This window comes from Ptychodera flava, chromosome 5 (assembly GCF_041260155.1).
Source record: "Ptychodera flava strain L36383 chromosome 5, AS_Pfla_20210202, whole genome shotgun sequence".
Taxonomy (NCBI): domain Eukaryota; kingdom Metazoa; phylum Hemichordata; class Enteropneusta; family Ptychoderidae; genus Ptychodera; species Ptychodera flava.
In genome coordinates this window covers 4,773,849-4,800,619 of record NC_091932.1, presented here as the reverse complement: position 1 = coordinate 4,800,619, position 26,771 = coordinate 4,773,849, and the positions used below count along the sequence as shown (strand labels likewise).

The 26,771-nt window shown below is 37.2% G+C and overlaps 2 protein-coding genes across 3 annotated transcripts in view; both read right to left on the bottom strand.

Moving 5' to 3' along the window:
- The window catches only part of LOC139132807 (carbohydrate sulfotransferase 1-like), a 29,781-nt gene extending 24,380 nt beyond the window's left edge, over positions 1-5,401 (bottom strand). The window contains exon 1 of one of the 2 annotated variants that reach the window (XM_070699068.1): positions 5,064-5,401. The gene's annotated coding sequence lies outside the window, so the exon portion shown is untranslated. Of the gene's footprint in view, positions 1-3,459; positions 3,544-5,063 lie in introns of those variants that run through there. The other variant, XM_070699067.1, reaches the window with a different exon arrangement.
- Positions 5,402-9,088: 3,687 nt separating this feature from the next.
- On the bottom strand, positions 9,089-24,845 carry LOC139132806 (histidine N-alpha-methyltransferase-like). The gene is made up of 7 exons (XM_070699066.1): positions 24,747-24,845; positions 16,860-16,925; positions 15,808-16,009; positions 14,128-14,268; positions 13,205-13,410; positions 12,542-12,806; positions 9,089-11,439 (listed from the first exon to the last, which is right to left on the bottom strand). The coding sequence occupies exons 2-5, from the start codon at positions 16,875-16,877 to the stop codon at positions 13,256-13,258; spliced, it is 516 nt and encodes a 171-aa protein (XP_070555167.1). The 5' UTR covers positions 16,878-16,925; positions 24,747-24,845; the 3' UTR covers positions 9,089-11,439; positions 12,542-12,806; positions 13,205-13,255.
- Between the last annotated feature and the right edge of the window lie 1,926 nt (positions 24,846-26,771).

Below are 26,771 nucleotides of genomic sequence, written 5' to 3'. Positions count from 1 at the left end.
TGATATTCACTGTCATAGAAGTATTTTCAATCTTTCTGGCATTGTATATGTTTATTCTCTTTGGCGGGAGACTCTTACCATGGCGCCAATGCAACCACGATCATAGCGAAGTGAGAATTTCCATCAACAGTGCTGATATCAAGTAATTTCTGTTACGTTGTTGACATGCCGACGTTTCTAGTTTTAAGAAACAACACAATAAGCCTGGCGAATATTAAATATTCGGACAGTCTTCGCCGCTAGGCTTCCAAGTGTTATGTTGACGATTCTAGTTTCCGGAAAAGAAAATGTTCATAAAAAGAATATGTTGTCAACTGATCATGTTGATTTAAACGCATCGATTTAAGTTGCTTTCCATGTATGCTGTGATGTTGGCGATGTAGTCTCCCCAAATACACAAATACAGATATAAAGGTTAAGCAAATTAAGGATAAGTTTTCATCCAACAGCTGGGTTGAAAACTCTCGTTGTGTGGAATCTGTTGGAACAAATATTTGCCAATGAATCGCCATGAATATTGTGTCTTGGTCACGTGACATAGTTTACAGATCCTTTTTCCAGTAGACGTCTTCTTTCTATTGTAATTAATGCAAACACTGCTATAATTCTCCCTCAAATTTAAAGCTATTAGTGTTACTAATACGCTTGAACGCGTGCCTTGGCTCTTGTCGCCAGGTGTTTGTTTTATAGTGATGGAAATCTTACCGATTCATAACTCTAATAGTGAACAACGGACCGCTGAGACGTTTTACAAAAAATATTTGAAAACAAACGTTAAAATCTGGTAAGGTTCTCATTAAAGGTATGACAAGTAGACCGTGATTTATGAAATGTTTACGAATTTTTTATCAACATTTAAGAGCATTGTGTGGCATAGACAACAATTTGTTTTCATCCAGGTGACCAAGTGATCGTAACTTTTGTAAAATATTGTACATAAGGGGTTCCCTAATATAAATAAAAGATATTTTCCATTTGTGGCAAGTCTACAGAAACGGTGAAATAGCGTCTCCTAGCTGACCTAAGATAGGCTGAACATTTACAAATAAAATCCGCTAACGCTAGCCCGTCTTTGTTATTATTTCGATTCTGGAAATGTATGATTACCGCAGTGGAAGTAATGGCACTGATGGAGAAAAGATTGCGGGTGCCGGAGACTTTAAACATGAATTGTATTTTGCGACGTTTCCATTAATATCGCCTATACCTGTTATCATCGAACTTATCGATGTGTTTATCGCATTTGTTTCATCTCAGTACACATCCGCTGTCGTCGTTGAAATTTGCATCTCTTCAAATCATGTAAATCTGTGTTATCAAGAAAGATTTAAGTGCCGTAACATTTTGGTTTTGTTGCGTTGCTATGGTTACAGGAAACAATCTTTCAGACAAAAATATCGCACGTAACGTTTGAGATGTTGAGTAATGCCATATTGATTGGTATTTGATATTGTATGAAATATTTCCATACGTGAACTCTCACAGTGCTGACGCCTTTATCTAATACATCCGCGTAATTTATGAATGACCCCGACGGTTCTGTGTGACAACATGGTTTTCATTTGTTAGAGAAGCTGGTACCTTAATAACATGCATGTGTGTCACCGTTTTCTACTTACTTGTTATGTCCTAAAGCGGGACTGCTGGAAATTTTGTGTCCCACCCAACACGTTTGTAGATGACGATTAATTTGGTGACATCCACATTAAGGGGACAAAGTCGGCCATTTTTCACGAATTTGTTTGGTGCGAGATACTACTGTGACATGTCGAAAGATACTGAGTGAATGGGTGACAATGTATGTATTCTACCCTAGTTTTAGACAAATTAAATGAAACCATCGCGAAAATGAATTAATGGTCACGACCATTAATCCATTTTCGCGATGATTTCGTTTCTAATACCGCGATCGAATATATGCATGGTCACCCATTCACTTGGTATCTTTCGACATGTCATAAGTAGTACCTCGCATCAAACAAAATTCGTGAAAAATGGCCGACTTTGTCCCTTTAATAGAAAAACGTACAAAAGAATGTCCTGAAAGTGTACATTCAGAACTTTTTTAAAACAGACATATTATCGACATCACCTTGCACCGTATCTAAGATTTGGAGTAATATCGGCCAAGTTATGAGCCCTGACTCTATTAACTGTGTATTCAAATACGGTTATTGAAACTCTTCTATCATCAGAATATGTACGCCTTACTAACAGCAGTATTTTTGTGTCACTGTAAATTGTAAAAGTCCACATTCGTTCTTTTATCAGCACGGGGAATGCGTGATTGTTTGACACATTTTACAATCGCCCGATAATAGAGTACTGCTAATCTCACGTCTACACAAGCGATGTACTCAGCCCCACTCTACTCCCGGCGTTACACTCACGAGGAATTCAGATTTCGAGGTTATGTCTGGCTTGCCTCACATTTAAAGCATTTTTACGACTTTGACAATCACAGCAAGCCAACATTACAGTTCAAAATTGCCTTCCATCGGGACATTGCCGTGCGAGAGGACGTCGGGATACAAAACAGGGTAGAGGCTCTCAGTCTTCAAAGTCAACACCCATTTATATCATGTGTGTAAAAGTTCAATGTCGTGCTCGATCCTCCTCGTGATATCATCGACATGTTATTTTTTATAAACACAAAAAAATACATACAAAAAAGGAGTAATTTTGATCATGCGATAGATATGAATTACCGGTAAAGATAAAACAATACAACCACAAACATCAATACAGCTGTAGTTCTTCAATTTACATGTCAGAAATAATATTCGAAGTCACTGTAGCACGTTACAAACCCATCACGTGAAACTCGCATGTTCCTTCATTAAGTGTTACTATATTTGCGGAATGGCCTGCCTGATCATATTCGTTCTGCATAAAGTACTGATATTTTCAAATTCAGACTCAAAACGTATACTTTTTCGAGAGAGCGTACCTATGCGACACTGAGTAAAGCGCAAGTGAACATTTTGATGGATACCCGGCTATATAAATTTGTTATCGTATCGTATTGTATTCATTATTTTAATATCATTCAAACATATGTTGCTTCCAAACTTCGAAAACACCCTCGTAAATGTTAAAAATAAGCTTCTATGTGCATTTGTCCGGAGGTTTGTATGGAAATCGACTCATTATTCAGATCTTGGTGTTTTAATTAATAACTGCACTAGTGTCGATTGCCGCTAGGAGCATTAACCTTGATATGAGATAACTAAATTCGTTACACCAGAATGGGTCAGTTTGTCATGTGATTGCCCAGGAGAGGACACAGTGACGCAATAGTTTGTACATCGATAAATCAAAATAGCTGATTATTTCCCATTGTGAAAAACCCAAACAAGATCATGAGCCTTCAAATATGCCAAGCATCCTTCTTGAACTCGTATTTTCCCTCTAAATGGGTAGACTGTCGTTTGCTAGCCAAGTCAATTTAGCACGTACCTGCAGTTGTCGATTAGTTCCACTTGATCAGGCGACTTGACTTTATGTGCGAGTAGCTTGGGTATGACAGAGCAGGGTCGAGATAGCGCACACAGACGAAATAAACGACTATAGATGGCGTAATGACTTCCGGCAAACATTCTATCAGAAATATTTCTTCTGTTTTTATCAGACACGTGATGTAAATACAAATTCCCTTCAAGCTACATCAAAATGATGATTATGCTTCCCAGGTACGATTGAATTCAAAACGGATTTCAGTTATATTGGAGTGCAAGAAATCATCATTAAAGGACAGTGTATTTATAGCCGTCTTTCTCTTCAATACTATTAAGATAACGCTGAGTAGTGACAATCAACTCGCCTTTCTTTGATTTCATTGTGACATGTCACCATGATTTTCGAATTCATCAGAGATACGTTTAAACCGAATGATGACCAGATGCCATACTCATCCTTTCCAAACAAACCTTTACTCAACACTACGACAATTCGATAATGGATTCTAGTTTATGTCGATCGGAGTAATTGATACCCTGACCGGCATGTATTTCCTGCAGGATAATAAATTGTAATGTTTTTCATAAAAGCTGTATTTGAAATTAATTTTTGCAATTAAGGAAATTGTTAAAATAATAGCTAGCGCTATGCAAAATACAACAAATAATTTCATTGTCAAAATATCAACATAGCGTGACACAAACTAACAGCCTACACACACCATGGGGCACACTTCTGGTGTCATGGTCAGTTCAATCAGAGGCCATTGTAGAATAGATTAGTCTATATCTTTCTGAAAAAAGGTAGCTATATTATTTTCAGTCCTACAAAGTGGACAATGTTAATCAGAATGTCTACACATTCTTGACTATGACATTCGGAGGCAAGACAGTAAACCGGGAAAAATACTTATCTGAGGTCAAACAGAAACTTGTCGCCAAAAACATCCCCTTCGCCCGTGAGGTTCTGGTGTACGACGCATAAAACTTTCATCTAATACAACGTAAGCGACTCCTGGATGTACAACCATCGTCGCAATGTTTATGATTTCCGTTCAGTAGTATTGATAAGCTGGCAATACATCCAACATTTTATTGCGGCCAAGTCAGTGACATTTTCCAACGCCAACCCTTTTAAATGCATTACACGTTTTTTGTAAGGACAGCTGCTCAATATGCGTTAGAGGAGTGTCTTTATCAACAGTGTTTGTGATGATACATCAGTACCATTCATGAAAGACAGCGTAACGGAGCTGTTTACTGAACGAAAAGGTACAGCTAAGCATAGACAGTCGAGAAACTGTCTATGAGCTAAGTGACAATATGACATAACCAACAGACCGAGTTGCTCTCTTTATTCTACATGCATTCTAAATTTATCAAGTAATTCATTCTTGATTTATTGCCCGGCAATTTTTCACGTTTGGTGTCGACTGCGTTGTGTACGTTAGCCTTGGTAAAGTCGTGGGTCTGCAATCAGCGATGAAATATTTTCTGTATCCAAATCTTACAATCGATAAAACTTAAAAGCAACAACAAAATGCGGTGCTATAAATACCACGTGAAAATCAGCGACAAGATGCACCAATATTAGGAAAGTCTTACCTCGTCATTTGTTGGCAACGTGTGTCGTTTTGCGATTGTGGTTTGCAAAATAAAATGTGACGCGTAGTGCTCTGATAACCATCGAATGCCATCACAATCTTCAGTGACCAGACTCTGAAAATTACGACTGAATAAAATAATCAATCTTGCTCCTTTTCCTCCCGAAACATTGGAATCTTTACCGTTTCATAGTAATGCTTCCTGCAATTCGATGTCATGACAGCACCATCTCTAACCTATCCTCTGTTTCCAAGGCGACCGCCTTACTGATACTAAGCTGAGCTGGCCTCAGACGCCTCTGTTCGTAAACCAAGTAATGTAAGTTTCAACCGCGTATACGGTGAACGCGCAAGTCCGCTCATTGCTTCGTCAATACACACGATCACGATTCAACACACATGCGCAGAGGAGCGTTACATATTCAATTAAATAGTGGTCGACTTTCGCCATTCACATTTTATCTTCAATACAACAACAGATTTCGCACACTGTACCTTTATGTATGAACAACATGAAATAAGCCTATTTATAAGCAGTTTCACTATTAAAATCTGCAGACGTTATCTTTGCCTAGATTGTCCTAACAGCAAATTTGTATGTCTTCCTGCAAACACCATATATCCAATTGTACTGTATGTCGACGATCGATGTTTATTTTCTTGACCAGGTGTAAATTAGTCGGGTTCTTTTCGATTTGCATATTTCTTTCGAGGCTGTTTGCTTAGCAGTTTACTCTCGTGTGACGGCGATTTTTCGTGAGTTTTTCCTCGCGAGCCGTTGAGCAAAATATTAACACACACACACACACACACACATATATATATATATATATATATATATATATATATATATATATATATATATATATATATATATATATATATATATTATATATTAAACACCTATTGCCTGGTCATGAGGGCTATAGCGCCCGTCTATTACCCTGAGGGGCCGTGTGTTACCAAGAAACACATCGCTATTCCCCGAGGCCGTAGGCCGAGGGGTATAGCGATGTGTTTCTGGTAACACACGGCCACGAGGGGTAATAGACGAGCGCTATAGCCCAAATAAAGACCAGGCTAAAGGTGTTTTATAACACACCACATGCTCATGTTGTATTGCTATATAGTTTTTAATGTGTTTTGATATTTTGCACCGCAACAATCCATTGTTACAAGTTTAAGCCTTAGTGGGCGATGTTTCCACAGCGGTTTCAGTTATTGTACGTGGTATCAATTCTTTCAAAAAAAATTCGAAGCATACCTGGCGACATTCTTAGTTGCACTTAAATCGTTTTCGTCGATGAGCTGTTCAAGTTCCTACGCTGTTGGAATGTTGGAAAATGTTGGAAAATCTGTTTTAGAGAATGTGTCGTCACCTATCCCGGACGCACATCACGTTCTAGTCACCCGCCATCGTTGCAAAGCTGCAGACGACACTACGGTCACGTGACCGGGCACTTTTCCAAATTTGGTAAGAACTATTTCCCTAGGGAAATAGCTTTTCAAAAAATAACCTCTGACGTCACTTTTGTCGATCCGGTAGGGACTAGATGTATCTATTTTCTCGTCACGTGACGTAGTCTGGCGAATCGCGACACGGAATGAGCATGTGACGTGTTATAATTAAGCAATAAAGCACACCCAGCGATGGTATGCCACGAGATTTTGACCAGTTCACGACATATATGAACGAGCGATAGCGAGTGCATATATGAAGTGAACTGGTCAAAATCGAGTGGTATACCGTCGCTGGGTGTGATTTATTGCTATTATATCATAACAGTATATTGAAATTCTTGCGGGGAACGTCATAAAAGGACTTTTCCTCAAGCTTAGAGCTAGTGCGCATGCCAGCCGTGGTATATCGCCAATATACCACGGTTCTTTTCGCGTCTCGACCAATCAGATCGCTGTATTTGCACCATCAATATACTGGTATGATATAATATAATATAATATATATCATAATATTTTTTGCCTCGTGAGGCAAATTCTGACCATTTGCGCGGGAGAAAGTTATTTTCCTCACGACTTTAAGACTAAAGCGCGCGTGTGGAAATCACGTGACAGTGCAAAATGACCACCCGTATAGCCTGGCCCGTAGCATTGGAAACGCAGTCCCATGTGCTGCATGTGGTTCGATACACATCGTAGGCCGCAGTACGCGTAAAGAAGATAGACCAATCTATCTTGTCTGCCATGTATTTTGATGTCATTCGCCGTTTAATTTATTCAGTTTTAGGTAGCTAATAGAGTTACCATGTAGAAAGCGACGCCAATCAAAGTGCTAATCTCACTTTATTAGGTACGCTGTCTGTTTTCAATGGTACGGGCAAGGCTACGGGTGGATATTTTGGACTGTCATGTGATATCCACACGCGCGCTTTAGTCAAAAAGTCGTGAGGAAAATAACTTTCTCCGGAGCATTAGTTGAGGAATTTGCCTCGCGATGCAAAAAATGAAACATGTTGAATATTTTGCTCAACGGCTAGAGAGGAAAAATCACGAAATATCGCCCGCACACGAGAGTAAACTAGCTAAGCAAACAGCATCGAATGAAATTTTGCTCAGCTAATTTCCCTCTTGTGCGACAGGACTTGAGGGTCTTAACAACATCCTGTAGGGAAAATATTTAAGTGGTATGAGTTCGGCCAATTTAGATGACAGAAAAAGGAGAAGCTATGTAGGAGCATAAAGCTTTGCAAAGCTGTGTCTTTCGATGAACCTGGTTACTACTTCTGACAAAAGGTAAGCAAACGATTATCCCAGAATAAGCGATTAAGTTCACAATAGTTTTATAACTTAAAAAGTTATGTTATTACGAACCTAGACGGTGATCAATGTTGACATCAAATTTATTAATTTTGAAACTGGATTCGTTTTGGTATTTCTCTGTACTTTACTAATATCCACATTGGCACCAAGTATTGCACAGACGTCATGTTTACTGAAATCTATTTATCTCTTTTCATGATTTCCCTGTTCACGTTTCCTATTTTCTGTTTTTAAGATTGATTTCGTTCTCATGGTTCGACTTCGATCCTGGGATATTGCCGAATGATTTTAAACTTAGCAAAACGTGACTAAAACAAGATTTCCTGGTTTTCTCATTGTTGCTTGTTGACACTGATTGTTTGTAAGATTTTAACCCTACATTCTCCTTTGAAAGTTATGCACAATTAGATAATCTTCTCAGAGATAAAGATGACAAAATCACTTGAATATCGTAACCGCTGGTGGCGCTATCAATTTCCTTGAAAACAAGGATGTACCGAGGCTAATGGTGTCCATTGATAACGATTTATTATCAGTTGATTTGCAGACTTAAAACAATGCCCATACACTTTTCTGAAAAACGTACTGTAACATTTTTTTCAGGAAATCGAGTATAATATATGAAATCTTCGCGTTTGTTCCCGAGCATACGGGTACAGTACCGCAATATCTCTCTGAGCTTCTACATCAATACACTCCAAAAAGACAACTCCGCTCTTCCTCAGATTCTCGACTTCTCAAGAGTTTCCAAAGACTTTTGGCGAGAGATCTATCTCTTACATTGGCCCTGCATTATGGAACAAACTTCCTTTTGACCTTCGCCACTCCAACTCTACCCTTTCTTTCCGTCGTTCCCTCAAGACTTTTCTCTTTAAACAGTAGTTTAACCTTTTTCGTTTTCCTAGTCTCCAGTCCCGGTGGTTCATTCATTTCTCCTGTTATTTTTTATTTTTGTTACTATTGCGCCTTGAGCTCTGTTCAGAGATTAGGCGCATTACAAATGTACTTCATTATTCATGAAATTTTCACGTTTGTTCAGGAAATGAAATGTACACGCTCAATAAAATAGTGTCCTTACTCAAACGATTGATCATTACTGTCACTGTCTGCGTTACCATAGAAACGATTCCAAATATTTGTGTTTTCAGATTTAGTCAGCCACATGAAGTGGAGGTGCGCCGTTTGTACAGAGGTTAAATATTATCCGGACTTCTATTGACTAAACAGGTCAATAGAGGACACATCTTTACTGGGTTTTTGCATCATTTATTTATTATTTGTTTGTTTACCAGTGAATTTCTCATATTACGTATTGACATATCGAAGTTATCTGATGGTAAAGTCTACAATTACATCAACACAGAAGCAAAGGAAGGGCAAGAGGATTGTTTTTCCTTCAACGATTAACTCAAACCCGAAAAACAGACATGTATCACGCTTCAGGACCACCAAGAAATCGTCATGAAAAATCCGACATTTATACTTCTTAACCGATTAGATGATAGGATAAAGTTGTTATCTTTATTAATGCAGCCTATCAAATCTTCATAATTTATTAAACACGTACCTGCATAAAACCAGGTGAAGACCGCTGAATCGGTATCACTGATATCGTTTGGAGGCGAGTCAAGGGAATCTGACAGACAATGTAGTTGCATCTGACAGATTGACAGTGTCACTTTACACTGACTGCGGAATTTATAGAAACAGTAGAAAAGAAAATGTGAAATACATGGATGATGGTTTGTCAAGAAGTAGTAATTTGTACCATTCCTTTGAAGTAACCACTTTTGTTTACATTATTATTATTATTATTTATTTCTTAAAAGCGCACTCCACTTCGTCTCAGTGCTCTGTACATTCTACAATAAAAGGAGGTAATTAAAATCACAGATCACAAAACATACTATAACAATCTCTAAAAAGACAAGTTTTCAAGTATCGTTTAAATGTGTCAATTGAAAACTCTAGGACAGAAACATCTAAAGACAGATCATTCCAAAAAATCGGGGCAGCCACTGAAAAAGCCCTAAGACCATAGTTTGTAGTAGTGTATCTTGTATCATGCCTAGTTAAAGAACTTTATTCGACGAGCGAAGATTGCGATGAGGTACTTAGATATCTATCAATGACTTAAGGTAATCTGGACAGTTGCCAATGAGTATTCTGAAAGTAATGTAGAAAAGCATCGCGTTAAGAGAGGCAGAAATTTTGTTTTATGGTATTTTTGAGAGTAAGAGATGTGTTATGAGAAGCAGGGCCAAAAACGGACGGACTGAACTTAAAACATAAAAAATGACATTTTACCACGTACGGCCGATAATGTTAATAACTTGGGAATCACATTTGCGCACTGTTCTGAAAACTTAAAATTCTGTCGTCATCTTTCAGCTAGTCAGAGTTATCGCTGAATTTAAATGTTGCTATTTTAAATGTTTTTGTTTGTTTCTTTGTTTCTTTGTTTTTTTCGGCAGTTGAAACTAGTCAACTGAACCTGATATCTAAGGGCCCGTGGCATCGCATGACTTTTCCTAGAGACTTACACGAGGCGCAGTTCTACCCTTAAGGTTACGGAAAAACTTTTAGAACCCTTCGTTGATACAATGTAGATCTCTCTTTTTTAATTCTCAGTTACCACTCACCAGGAGCTAGACACTCATCAGCTTTGCATTAGCTATTTTCTAGTTCTTAACCACATTCATTCCATTCTTGAAGAGAGAATAAATTCATCATAAGAGTTGCTGTTTTGTAACTGTATTTATTTATTTATTTATTTATGTATTTATTTATTTATTTACTAATTTATTGACTCTGAGACATTTTCAAAGTATTTACTTTTGTGAGTTACTACACTGTGTTTACAATGTGAGGTCTTTATACCTCATAAGAATAGCATACTTTGTAACTTGCAACCATATATTGCGATGCAATTGCCTTTCTTGTAATTATGGAAAGAAATGAATGAACTATGCTATACAAATCAAGTTCATGTTGACTCGTATTATCCAACCTAAAAATAATTCAATAATCTAATAAAACACATTCATACGATTCTTGCTGTACACGAATGTCTCTAGACACTCAAATATTCCTGTTTATCATTTTACCTCTGATAAGATGATCATCGCGTAACCTTTATCATTCTGAAAAGACGAACGAGTAAATTCTGCGTTAGACATTGACACTGGCAGATTCTGAAAAGTGAACGGACTACAATATTTACTTGGAGCATGGAAGAGAAGGAGGAAAGACTGACTGCGCATAAAAGTACGCTTTTTTAGAGTTTATAATAATAACACATATTAAGCTGAACTTTTTGGGTCGATTATGATCTTCTAAATAACCGTAAAAGAAACATTGACATCCGGTCTTTGTTTTCATTTTATTACTGGATGTGGATCAGTTGTCGTGTTTGGTACGTTTCAATGACAACAATCCTGAGCTGTTTCCTTCATCAACCCACTTCTTATCGATGCTTAACCCAGCGTTCGCGATGAAGTCTTCAAACTGCGACCAAGACCATTTCACGGTCATGCTACCAGGGTCATGTAGGTAGATGATCTCGTCTTTTACAAAGAGGAGGTTTTCATCAACTGTACCTGTTAACAGACGAAATGCAAATCGAAGTGGTATCGGCTTGGTATACTTGATCTTTCTTACATACTTGAGTAATACACTGGAGCCAATGACCACACAATGTCTGATCAAGGTGCAACATTGCAATTCAACAGTCACTGAGTGAAATAATTGACATACTCCCAAGGTTGCCAAGGTTACAAACACCAACAGCTGCGTTCACACTGGTACTATCGCCCACAAGGACTAGAGGGGAGGGGGGTTTTGTCCCCAGCAAATGGATACTCGTCGATAATTTATAATTTCAGGGGTGACATTCACAACATCGGGAGCTAGTTCGATAAATTTTCGGAGATTAGCGCTCCGCATAGTTAAAAATCTGACATTAACTGCAAACGGCCTTATGTCAAATATGAAAACATTGACATATTCGTACATTGCATTTCAGTACATTTCACAAACGAGGTGAATGAGAGGAAGCTTCATCGTGATAATGTTGTATGACAAATCTCGTTGCCGAAAGATGTGATTGATGCTGCACAGCGCCCTCACTCGATCTACTAAGTAAAACACGTAACCCTACACACATCATAAAATTTCAGGTTATGCATGAATTTAATGCCAGAAATGCCTAAAACGATAAAACTATGCATGAGTTCAGCTAGACTCACGAACAATAGAACTTTTTTCTATGACAGCGATTATTTTAATGTTAAAAGTGCTTATTAGATCATTATCTCAAACTCTTGTTATTGTGAGAAGTCGACTTTTTACCATACAATATGTAGTTTGCCACTCAGCACAATATAACCTCTATTTAAAGGGATACAGTCGTCGGAACTGCGCTCTAAGTCGCATAGGACCCATACGACCGATGTAAACACTGTACCTAAGGTACGATGGTGATTGATGAAAGTTAAAAAACATATCTGTCATAATCTACATCGTATAGTTTAAATGCTGACACTTATGATGATGAGGTGCATCCAGATATTGTGCACGAAATACAATGTTTGTAAACAAGAAACTCGCACAGGCACAGTTCCGTCAACCGTTTCTCTTTAAGGTGGCGAGAGTTCAAGCGTTGTACAGTGTTCGCAAACAACATCGAATAAATTAACTTACCGAGATGTATTGTCTGGTCACATTTACTTCGAAAGCCAACATTCACATACTCAGGACATTTAATTTTATGCATTTCTTCGCTACTCACGATGTACTCCAAGTAATATTCAAATTCCTCAGTGTTGAAACTTAGCGTTAAAGTCGCTGTTAAGTCGAGTTAACACATTCCTGTTAAAGTCCTCCCATGTTTCGTGACCGTAGGCTTTCTGGACGATTTCAGCGTTTTGAGTAACATCAATTCCTACCAAATATCTGTCGTTTGGACCTACAATATAAAGTCATGATAACGTCAAATGACAAACCACGGAAAGGGCACTCAACAAGTATTGAATTATAACACGATTTGCAGGGAAATTGGTATCCAAAGAGATAATATTCATATTTATCATAAAAACCAACTCAGGAAGCGAGTGCTCGAATTCACCGACGGACAAGTGGATTTTTATACCATACACCCGGTCAGCAAATATAAGAGATGAAAGGTCAAACAAATAAACATACACTAAGGGCGGCGTACAGTACAGTGTTTGTGTTTTAAAGCCATCCATGAATTTAAGTTTCACAGGGGCTGCATTCGTGGGAAACGGAAGTGTTGAGACAAACACAAGTTACGCTAACCGATGACAAGACGGTATTACGAACAGCGGAAAATGAGAGTCCTACCTTGAAGGGTGTCCCATACAGTTTCGAGAAATGGCAACATTTCGTGCATTGCTATGGTACTGAAACTGTTTCCGAAATGAGTGATAAGCTTGGCTCTGCGAAACCCTGTAGATATTTCAAGCCATGTTGATTTTCACCGGCAAGTGGGTGTACCTCTAAGCCTGGGTATTCATCGATCAAACGACGGGAGTTTTCTTCTACGAACTCTGTTATTAGACAATTAAATGAAGTCAATAATGTCAGGAAACAAACAGATGAATTCAGTGTCTGATTTCCTCAACGAAGTCACAGATACGATATTAAGTAAGATAAAACTAAAACCAAACAATGATAAATCATTGGCATAAGGAAGTAATTCTAATAAACTGATACACATGTGTCTGATATATCCTTAAATTTATGAGACTATTGCAAACTGTACAGCACAATCTGATTTCTATGAACAAACAGACATTCTGTCGCAGTATAGGTCACAACGGAGAAGAAATTTGTTATTTTTTAAAGTAATTGAAGGAAAATTATTTGGAAAAAATACAGTGCATCTGTATTTACCAACAGGGAGCGAGATATTTCCGATTTACTCTTAAATGTGTTTGCTTATAATTTATTCGCAGACGTGTCAATGTCATTTTTGAGTCTTGGAAGACAGACATTTTATTGTACTCGAACTATGTCACAACCCCGTAAGCTTATTGGCTACGCGTCAGCCTTCTCCTGCATCGACTTCAAGCTCACTGTAGCCCTGGCTATGTGAGCTGGCGTAGTTTGGTCAGGCTACACGTTTGTCTTGGGGCTGGTTAAACCGGACCATTGAGGGGACATCAGTGTTGGTTAGATATGAGAAGTTGCATAGTGAACTAGGGGCTGTGAGAGAGTGAAATTGTTCTCTGCCCCTCGCAAGGAGTTTATGGACGCTTCCTTACCTTTTGCGACATCCACAGGATAAAATGTACAAGTTCCGTTTTTCTTCAGAAGCGCTTCAATTAGTATTCTTGGTTTACTGCAGTCTCCTGCTCCCAAATCTGCTATGATAGACCCTTCACCATACGGAGAAACGATGTCATCTGTAATATCAACACACATATGTTATCTATAGTGGTAGAGGCGCTGTTGACCACGTTGTTATGGCTACTATAGGTCTGACTGTTACTGTGGTGATGGTATTTCAATAAGGGCATTTATTGCAGGGAAGTATGTATTTTAATGACCAACGTAAGTGGCAGTAGTGACATAAACCTCGATTGAGAATAATGAATTGCGTCGTCGACATTCCATATTTCAACTTTTCTTTGTACTCGGCTTCGACTTGGTTCAAGTCGGTGAATTTTTAAAAAATAAAATCATTTGCAACAGTTTCTCTTGTCTATATTCTATTTCATACAAACCCATTTGAAATTTGGCAGCCCAGGTCTGGTCTTTCTAGCGATCGAACGAACTGGTACCTTTGAGTCTGCGCAGTAGTGAGTTAGTATGATTTCGGCCCGGTGAGACACCCCTGTACCGCTTTCATCCTACTCAGACGTTTCATATGAAAACAGAACACAAATCATCGTTCACCCCACTCAAACGTTCACACATCACATACTTGATCTAAGTCTATACTCGACGGTAAATCAGACAGATAGAGGGAGTCATTGCTTTTACGATTCATAAAGCTGTAAGCTTATGGACGGCCCCGACAATGTTTGACATAATTGAAACCAGTATTTCTGAGTTTGCATGGGTTCATGAAACTGAATAATCATGGTGATAACTTAGGATGGCAACTGATTACAGCGTGGATTCTTTCTAATGAAATGAAGGTATTGGCAAACAAATGGAAGCTGTCACTAGAATTTGAACTATTTCAAACCAATCCAAGCACGATTTTATACCAAGTGATGGTATCCCAATTTATCAGAGGTGACCAGCACAAGTCCCATATTTGCTAGCTAGAAGATCAGACTTTATTTGATGAATAAAATAATATTTCCTCGGTAGAATTACTGTAAAAGAGTAATTTTAATTTTTTAGTATTAAGATATCATGAACGATATTAGTAACAGTACTTAGAGATAACCATGAGTAATAATGAAGTTATCATACTGTCGGTTTTGTTTCGTTTTTAAGACCCTGCTTCGTTTATTTTGTTTAAGTAAATGGATATAAAGAAAGGCTGCGATTCATTACTCGTAGAGAGAGAAATTGAGAGGATGACCGGAAAACTGCTGAGCAAGCATTTTTCACTAGTGGTTTTTTTATCGGTAAAAAGTTTAATAATTTAAGTTATACCCCAGTGTATGCAATCCCTTTTGACTGTTAATTTTTAAAGACAAATTACAGTGAAAGATTTTTTCTAGTAATTCTCCGTGTAATCTTTTTTATACAGAGCCAAATGTCGGAAGTTGAAAGGAGAAGCATTTGACAGTAAAATGGTGCGCAGTCCGCTATTGTCTACATTGTTTTTCCACAAGTCCTTATCAATAGTTAGTCCCTTTGAAAATTGTCTTATTTTCTCTTCTCTCGTTTCTCCTTCAATTCATACGTACCTGAGTTGTGTTTTTGTGAAACTGTAAAGTACAAACACTGAAGTTCTTTAATGTGTCAGAGAAAGAATAGTATACCTGCATATCTATTGAGTAGACTCGACTCTACTTGGTAGATGTGGTAGTGTGGATTGCGATTGGCAGAAATGTGGAACAGTTCAGATCCTCTCTTATCGTAGTTATACCAGTGTGGTGTGTACTTTGGAGATGATCGCAGTCCGGGCAGAATCGCGTTGTATAGGTCAGTGTTGCCTTTAGTTGTCGCTATGGCGGGTGATGCCTACAGTACAGAACAACAAATTGAGAAAATAAAATGATTTCCTTGATTTCAAACCCTCTGAGTATGCAGATGTTATCAATAATGTTTAATCATTTATGTTTTGTCACTTACAAAATTTTGTCTTTTTCTCTACGATACGATACAATGCGATATGATACGATACGATGATTTGACCAAAGTAGTAAACAAATACATAATTCATAATCAATAATGATAATATTTATAACAGAAAACATTGGAATCCAATGGTGTTCCAGGTCTTAAGTCGATGACAGGGACACATAACAAAGTTAGCTCTATATATCTATGATTTCGTGCTGTACCGTCATACCCCCATATTGATTTGTCAACATGTATGAATGATTGTAACCGTCATCCAAATATGACGGTGACAGTTTACACTGTCAGCCAAAGGGCTGATGGTTACGTCCGTCTGTCGTGTCGTTCTGAATGTGTTATCTAAACTGGTAAAATCCAATGAGTTCAGTGAATTACGTGTGTCCTAGAATCTAAGCTCTGGACCGACAACAAAATCGATAAAATTCAAAACTCGATAGCACTTGCTGTCTTTCAGAGACAACTGATTGTTGAATTTCAGTAATTTGCATCAATTAAGTTATTTCTGAAAAGAAGCAAGTGTCATTTAATTTGGATCAATTGACTGAAAAAATGAGCCTTGATTATTTCGAATCATCAAACCAATATATAACTTCCTCTGACTTAGAGCTCAGACTGTCTTTCAGACAAACGTTTCGTGAAGTCAAATATTCATGGTGATCAGAGAAACTGGCATTCTTAGGTTATTGATGGATTTCATGATCACCTTGTCACGTTATTTCGGTCAACTCACCCGTGAAACAGATGTCATCTTTATATGGAACTCGTAATCGTTGTTGTGCTTGACTGTATCAGCTGTCTGTTGATAAAGATAACTACAGTTTAGGTTTTGAAAGGTTTTCAGCTGGAAAAGATATTCAGTCGCCAGTTCCTGGTACCGATATATTTATTGTACTCTTTCATTGACTGAAAACTACTTCCCTTCCTCTGAGTAGCTTGGGTCATGAATCAAAATAATTGATAAATGTTAGATGCATTTTATATGGCCCGTACGCCATATCGTGCAACTCTTCCTCTTTTATGAGACGTATTGCACGACAAACTACCCAAACTGCAATGCGAAGTCATGGGTATATGCTGCCTGCTGAGAGATAGATTGAAGGAAAATTAGTGATTTTGGATAAGGGTAAAAAGGGAACTGCTGCATGCTGGTGACCTTGTGACTCTTGGCAGACACAAAAAAGAGTAGACACAGGGGTTTGGTTTGACGGGCGCGCTGTGAGACCATGGATACATATATTGCTTTAGGGACTGGTCAGTTTCTTCGGCCTGGGGGGCGGTGGATTATTTTTTGCCGACGTCAAAAAGTGGCTGACTTCCCCATTCCAACTTTCGAAAACAGGGTGACCCCCCATTCCAACTTTCGAAAACAGGGTGACCCCCCCCCCCCTGCGCGCAACAAATGTAAAACAAAAGGTGGAATATAAATTCAATAATTTTATATATATATATATATATATATATATATATATATATATATATATATATATATATATATATATATATATATATATATATATATATATATAATTTTGGGGTTTATTTTAAACATTCAGTCATTCTGTGTTTTAATGACATCGTTGTCATGTCAGTTGTAAGATAGGAACTTAAAAGTGTCAATTCTTAAATTTGAATACAGTATTTGAATGAGCTGTGAATGTATTCCACACATTTTATGCATAACCAGATGTCCAGAACTGTTTGCAAGAAAATTGTGAAGGCGCGACGAAAACTGCAACTGAATGATGAAATTTGTGGCTGGCACAATGCATTTTAGGCAAGTATGAGCCCGTGTCGAAATTTAAAAAAAAAATGACCCCCCCCCCCTTCTATTGGGGATTTCAAAAATATTTCATTGACGAACAAATTTCAATCATTTCAATGGGTTCATTGAATACAAGTAAAGATTGTATCTTTTGCTCTTTCAGTTATAATCAATTATTCTACTTTAAATTTATTTCGAGGTGAGCTGGCTGGTATCTATCAACTTTGTCCTGCAACTGGGAATGCAGTTGGTTCGAGTTACAAGAAATTAACAAAAGCTATCGTGACGAATTTTTATTATATCTGCCCACTGATTTGCGATTGAGTGTGAACGTTGGTATTTATCTCTTCAAGTTTCTGTACTTGAATCCCTGCCAAGCATAGTATTTATGTAGGCAACAAAGCCATAGCCATTCGTTATGCTGGACTAAAAAAGTCGCACATCCAGCAATATGTGAAATTTGATCACTTCCCTTTACAATAGCTGTGTTCTATTTGATGTAACCCTGACTCTATAAGAGATGGCTACAGGTACACAGAAATACTCTAAGTTGTAGTACCATGGAATACTTTATTCAGCTGAGTAACACAAGTTACAAGGTAAAACTTCTATGACCTACACTAGTCGTCAGGGTCACAGTCGAGCGTCGTCTCGGGGCGTCGCTGGTTTTCGTCCCCAAACACGGTCCATCCACGGAGGGACCGTGTCCTAAAAGTTCTCCTAAATCGGTGTCTGGCGTTCTCCGTCTAACATGCTAAAATGCACAGTTTAAATTGAGTGAAAATCTGCAAAGTCATGCTATAATTAACTGAGAACAATCGGCAAGCAAGGTCAAGTCGCTCTTGGTTAAGCACAATGTCAAACAAGGATAAAGGTCGTCTAGGTCTTGATAATGACTTCAGGAATTGAAACAATAAAAGGTCAAGAAAACGAACACATGAGATATAACGTGCAGGGCTACTGTAGGTCGCTACAGTTAAATTCACAGGTTAAATTCTAAGCAATTGTCAAGCTATGTCATAACATGGATGTAAAAAAATCTATTTTTTACATCCATGGTCACAATACGCTGTCATACGCTTGCTAAATCTTCACGGTGTGACAGGGCCTATAGCTCCACTTGACGCTGTTCTAAGTTCACAAATGTGTGTCTATACTGTAACTTCACCGACGGATGTCTTTTAGTGTATTTTCATTATGTCTTACAATTTGAGTTCCTTATTCTCGACTCAAACCACGCCCTAATACCAGTGCTCTACTTTTCAATCAAAAAATGTACGTGAGTAGTCACTGTGTCTTAATCTTAATATTCACAATTTCATTTTTGTCCAGTCCTGAATATAATTTATTGGTCAGTTTATATTAATGTTGGATATTATAAACACTACATCGACCAACACCAATACGCTCTGGAAATGACAACATTTTGTTTCATGGAACAGAATTATAGTGAAAAAATATCATGGAAAGGTGTTATCAATATTATCACTTTAATATTGTGTCACAGCTCGGGTTTTCTTTCTTAGTAAATAGCTCCATTAAGGTGCGGAATTGTGTTTAGAAAGTTTACCTAGAAGTTTAGAAAGCTAAATTAGCATTGTCTAAATTTAAATCTAAACTTAGAAAGTTTAGCCAGAAACGATCATTATCGCTTTCTAAATAGCGTTCTAAATTTAGAAATTAGCTGAAGTTTAGAAAGTCGGGCTTGGGGTGGACAAAGTTTTCCGAGGATATATCGGATAAAAACGATAATTATCGCTTTCTAAATAGCGTTCTAAATGTAGAAATTAAATGAAGTTTAGAAAGTCAGGCTTGGAGTGGAATAAGTTTTCCAAGGATATATCGGATAAAACGATAATTATCGCTTTCTAAAAATTGTTCTAAGTTTAGAAATTAGCTGTAGTTTAGAAAGTTTAGAAAGTCAGGCCTTAGTTTGAAAATTTGTTCCAAGGATATATCGGAATATAACGATAATTATCACTTTCTAAACAGCGTTCTAAGTTTAGAAATTAGCTGTAGTTTAGAAAGTTTAAAAAGTCAGGCCTTAGCTTGAAAAATTTGTTCCAAGGATATATCGGAATAAAATGAAAATTATCACTTTCTAAATAGTGTTCTAAGTTTAGAAATTAGCTGTAGTTTGGAAAGTCGGGCCTGGAGTGGAAAAAGTTAATTTTCGAAGGATATATCTGATAAAAACGATAATTATCGCTTTCTAAATAGCGTTCTAAGTTTAGAAATTAGCTGTAGTTTAGAATGTCGGGCTTGGAGTGGAAAAAGTTTTCCAAGGCTATATCGGACAAAAGCTATAATTATCGCTTTCTAAATAGCGTTCTAAGTTTAGAAATACGTTGTAGTTTAGAAAGTTTAGATAGTTGGGCCTTAGATTGAAATTTTTTTTTCCAAGGATATATCGGATTGAAACGAAAATTATCACTTTCTAAATAGTGTTCTAAATTTAGAAATTAGCTGTAGTTTAGAAAGTTGTGCTCGGAGTGGAAAAAGTTTTCCAAGGATATATCCGATAAAAACGATAATTATCGCTTTCTAAATAGCGTTCTAAGTTTTAGAAAATAGCTGTAGTTAAGAAAGTCGGGGTTGGAGTGGAAAAAATTTTCCAAGGATATATCAGACAAAGCGATAACTATCGCTTTCTAAGTTTAGAAATTAGCTGTAGTTTAGAAAGCGATAATAAGAATTGTCGATACTACTGAACCACTGCTGAACAGATAACTTTAGTAAACTACAGCTCATTTCTAAACTTATAACGCTATTTAGAAGCGATAATTATCGTTTTTATCCGATATATCCTTAGAAAAACATTTTTCACTCCAACTCCGACTTTCTAAACTAGAGCTATTTTCTTAACTTAGAACGCTATTTAGAAAGCGATAATTATCGTTTTTATCCGATATATCCTTGGAAAAAATGTTCAACCTCGTGCCCGACTTTCTAAACTTTCTAAACTACAGCTAATTTCTAAACTTAGAACGCTATTTAGAAAGTGATAATTATCGTTTTTATCCGATATATCCTTGTGAAACATTTTCAATCTCAGGCCCGACTTTCTAAACTTTCTAAACTACAGCTATTTTCTTAACTTAGAACGCTATTTAGAAAGTGATAATTATCGTTTTTATCCAATACATCCTTGGAAGAAATTTTTCAACCTCGTGCCCGACTTTCTAAACTTTCTAAACTACAGCTAATTTCTAAACCTAGAGCGCTATTTAGAAAGTGATAATTATCGTTTTTATCCGATATATCCTTGGAAAAAAATTTCAACCTAAGGCCCGACTTTCTAAACTTTCTAAACTACAGCTTATTTCTAAATTTTGAACGCTATTTAGAAAATGATAATTATCGGGATTTTTTGCCGTGTTTATCATTTTTAGCTAGTTTAGCTCCCATAGGGAATACAAGTAGTTTAGAATGGCTTTCAGGAAAAGACACAATTCCGCACCTTACTCTCACTTCAGATCTTTACTATATATCATGAAGAGCGGCTCTACGTCCATACTCAGGTTATAGTAAAAGGTTGTGCAGGATAATTGAGAAAGTTACGTCTCGGTCCCGGTGTAGATTATATGGATTTATTTTTGTTTCTAAATCTTTGTCTTTTATACATTTCTGTGCTAAAATAATAACACGTTCATCAAACTGTATACTTACTTTACACATAATCTAGCTATCTGGGATGTGTTCGTTTCACGTGAGGTACGTTCATTCTATGTGAGAGATATTTTTATTTCATGTAATGTCCCTCGTGTACTTTCAATGTGAAAGAAGTTATGAAATGAAGTGTGGGTAAAAGGTCAAAATATCTAAAATCAAAAATATCGGCACAAGGTCAAAATCTTAAAGCAACAATTGTCATTCACAAACGTCTGGTGCGAAAGGTCAAATATATGTATCTCTGTATACACTCCAAACACACTAGTAAACTATCAATGCTTTTGGAAAGTTAAAGATTTATGACGCGTGTAGGAATACAGAAGAACAAAGAATGCATTTTTAACTCTTTCCAGAACACATGATTACTTTCTTTGACTGGTGGGAACCGATTAAAGTGTTTAAGACTTTCAGTTCATCTTTCCATTTCCGCTGATAGTAAACAGATTTTCCAATAAACAGTATCCTTCGACGGTTTCGCCAGTTTGAACAAAAATTGTTATAAACAGTAAACTCTGGAAACAGTTCCAGAACGGAGAATTAAATAAGTACTATTTCAAAACAGTGGCCAACAGCCAACAAATTATTCGCAAGTGGTTTCTCGTCCAGTCTGCAATTTTTTATCGTCAGCGGGCGAGGAGATGTTCAACTGTCAACTTGCAGAAGGCAAAGCGAGCGGGAAAAGGGTAGGATGCCGTTATTAGAAATGTTCCGAGAGATTACATAGAGAGGTTAAGAGGGGCTTTTGTAGTCGGGAGAGGGCATTGCTGAGCTTTCTCGAAAATGGAGAGCCAGTTTGGATATCCTAGTGGGAATAGGGAGAAGAGGGAAATGGTTGATGGTTTGGGATTTTGGTATGCACAGCGGGAGGGTCATTGCAAAGAGCTTCACTTTCCGCTCTTCTCAGAATGACACCATTACATTTAACAACTCGTTTGTCATAATTTCTCGATATCGGATATTTGACTTCCCCTTATCTACACTGAAAGATAACACTCTGTCATATTTTCGAAACATAGTTGAAGAGAGCACACCGAGATGGAATCTGACTTCCTACGGTCGCCACTCTCCTCAGTAGCTCCTGTCCGTTGGAACTCTCCACCCTAGGGGAAAGACCTATAGTCAACATTGAACACTCATTTTCATTATCACTTACAGCACCACTTAGCATTGTCTAACTTTGTATATTAGGCGCTATATATATATTAATCAATCAGTCAGATAGACAGACAGACAGACAGACAGACAGACAGACAGGCAGATGTATAGATAGATAGATAGAATATAGATAGATAGATAGATAGATAGATAGATAGATAGATAGATAGATAGATAGATAGATAGATAGATAGATAGAATGAATGATAGACTGAGATAGATAGATAGATTGATTGATTGATTGATTGATTGATTGATTGATTGATTGATTGATTGATTGATTGATTGATTGATTGATTGATTGATTGATTGATTGATTGATTGATTGATTGATTGATTGATTGATTGGTACTGATACTGCACAGTAGATAGAGGAGTTTGAGAGATCCCTGCATTTGTTATGTTCTCGGGATTACTGAGTGTCAACTTTGCAATTTGTAAACTTTCTACTTCAGAAATTCACCACTTTTGACATTTCAGTCATGGACGACCACTTTGGTGATGAAATGTGTTTTGCAGCAAAGTGAAACCATCGTGTGCCATTGCCCGATGCAATTTCTCTTGATCATTTGTCACTGTTGATTTGCTCGTTCAACCTAGTGCTATAACACAAGGAAGTTCAAACTATAGTAGCGACGCAGTAAATTAGTCAACTTGTGAAAAGAGCTGTCAAGTCATGAAAGTCATAAACAGACATGTTTCCTCCACACTGCCAACACTTAAAAAACCGGAAAAATAACTTCTCCTTTGATATCACCAACGAACAACAAATATTGAATTTCTTGCATATGCGAATGTTATGTTTTGATGACAATATGATCCTGGGGGGATTCAATCGATACATTTAATATTGATTTTCCATTTACCTATGCCTGGTTCCACTGGAAAACCACAAGTACATCCAAGCAAAGACTTAACCCGAGTACTAGGAACCATATTTGAAAGTAAAAATTTAATAGCTATACTCAAAGATTTTTTGAAAAACTTCCTTTCCTCCCGGACCAACAGAGGCGAAGACTGAGGGATGACTTAAATTAACCAGGTTTTGCAATGCTGTGAGCTCATAGATAAGAGATAAACCGCATTTTCATGTTGTTATTCTTACGCGTTCGTTTACCGTTTAAAACAGCTTTGGTTCTTAGCGTGGTTTATAATGCTGTCTACTCCTTAATTATCTTAATTATCGGAAACATGGCTGAATCGGAAAGTGTTGAAAACTGCAAAAAAGTCTCTTCGATGATTGTTTTCCTCAAAGACAAAATGACAGCGCGGTAAATTGACAGCAGCGTATAGGCCGACGAGACGACTTTCCTAGGAATAAGTCGGTCCATGAAAATAGGAAAGTAATATCAACAAAAACAAAACTAGAGAAGGAGATTTTGTTGTCGAGAAATCAATAATCCTGACAAAAATGATGGTTTGTTCCTCGGGATCGACGCTTCTACTTTTGTTGCAAATACATATTTTAAAATCTGGCTTTCACGTTATTAAATAGTGCATCCACCGTGGAAAACACATAATTGCGGTGACTAAGCATTCAATGTCTGAAAAATTAATGTGGAAATTTACTTGGTTCTTTAAAAAATCAAAACTATATTTTTCTGTTGACTTACTGCGTGACATTTCAGTATCATCGAAGTAAAATAAAGTGAAACAGATTATGTGACTAGTCTAAACATAACAGAAAAAACGAGTGACCTATGCTTTATTCTTAATTTCTTGTGCCATTGCTTGATAAGACAATGATAAGACAAGGCCGAATTCCAAATGCCGGTAAACGGTCACTGTATACACAATTACAGCTATGTACACTACATAACTTAGTGAAGGAATACAGGCAATGAATTTGCAGCATGATATACAGTTGCTGTAGACGCTTTTAAAACGGAATGCATACAACAAGGCGTGTTTCCCTATGTTCGCTTCTGAGGTCAGTTAGCTTAACCATACTACAAACAAATGGAGACTTTTTTTCGTTATGACATTGCACCAACTAAGGTTCTGTCCTTGACAAAGAAACAAACTTACCAGAATGTCAACGGTTTCTCCTTCAGTTGTTTTAATGGTTGCTGTCCTGGCCGTCACGGTGATGCTATGGTTCTGGGCGATATGAAACAATGGTATAGAAATTTGATTCGAAGGAAGTGGGGCGGACCAATCACTATATAGGATTAATGTAAGCAGTAGTTTTATGCCATAAACCCACAGCTGATAGGTTAAAGCCGAGTAGACAGAGAATACTGTATACTATTCAACGATCTAATAAAAAAAGCAGTTTCGCTTGCACTTTACGTATGCGTTCAGTTTTCTGCCGAATCGATCGAATAGAAAACAAACCATTCATCACATGATGCCAGACAGTTGCGCTAATTGCAGGGTATTAATTCTTTTGTGAATCTGGACAAGAAAATTGAACAAGGTCATTCAAAAGTAAACGCAAAGAAACTTTGTAAATTGAATATTAAAGCAGCTGATATTGATGTTTGTATGTGCTAAAAAAACTACACATTTTAAGGTAAAGTTACCATCAACTGATATTGCTTTCAGACATGTAAATTTCCTTTATATGAACAATAAAAAACTTCAATGCCCTTTTTTCGATTTGTCTGGTGCCCTGCCCCATTTGCTCGAGAAAATAGGTTAATGAATGGGCCGCCACAGAATTTTACCTGTATGTTAATGAGAACAGTCACCTGACAAAATCGTGTGATCAGCAGTGGCAAGCAGTGGCAAGCTTGGAAATTAGATGACGAAACATAAAACTTTGAAGTTATTTGCTCGGCTTCACTTTTAAGTCTCAGACTCTGTACTTCTATGATGGCATTTAATGGTGAAATGATGGTTATCATCTATGTTTTTTTTTCTCAGACGTGACAGAGTATTCCTCCTTTTTCATGTACAGCAGTGACTCTAAAATAAGTGATTTTTCGTTTTCCATTCAATGTCGATATAGGATGCTTGGTTCGGGAAACCATGGAGGAAAAATTACTCCATGGGCAAACAGTATCTAAATTCGAAGGTAGCCCTAAGTCGGAAATAATTTCAATGCAATCACTGCGCTCGTACTATTGACCAATGACAGCCATGCTATCAATAGCCCATACTTGACCCTATCTCCGAGAGCAGCGCAGCCAGCGGTAGGCATGGGGCAGGGGACCAGACTATCTTCGGTCAACACAGATGCAACTTATTCCCTTAGTTTCCTTGAAAATATTGTGTATGGCTATCAAAAATATCTGTTGACAATATTTCTATCTTCTCCGTGGAAAAGGGGTTGATCTTCTCATTATTTAAAAATGAATAAGAAAATCATGATTTATTTCACTAGTTGACAGTTGGTTTTTTATCGATGTAACAGATCGCTGATTAAAGTCCAATGGTTAAATAAAATTTACTAATTTAAGTAAGAATAAATCATTTCAACTCCGAAACAACTTATCCGGTCCTATTACTATGATATTTCGTTTTGGGGTTTCCAAGTGGCGACATGCCGATGGCATTGAACTATGATGACGTTTGTATGTAATGCAGGTAGTTAACGCTACACAGATGTGTAAAGCCCACATATTTCAATACAATGTGACACTACTGGTAGTTGAAGTATTCTAACGGCTTCATTTTTTTGCAGGAAGAATCAATATAACTCTGTCGCTATTTCCCTTCTCTGACTCCTTTTCGAAATAGATCATATAGAACAGACATCCGCGAATTAAACAAATAAAAATAAATCATGGAAGGTTAAAAACGAACAAAAAAGAAAACTCTCTTAGTACATAGTCCCTCCATCACTCTGTTCAGCAGTGGTTCAGTAGTATCGAAGTTACAATCACTCAAAGAAACCTAATCAACTTGAAGGTGCGACTTCAATTAACGTCGGATATAAAAAAAACTTATAATGCTTTTAGATTCGGGTGGAATTTAACCTAAAGACTTTAAGTTAAACATTTTATTAGACGATCTATTTATGCTTTTAGATTTGGGTGGGATTTTAAGCTAGAGACTGAAGTTAAATTTTTTACTCGACGGTTGATTTAACAACAGCATGAATTAATA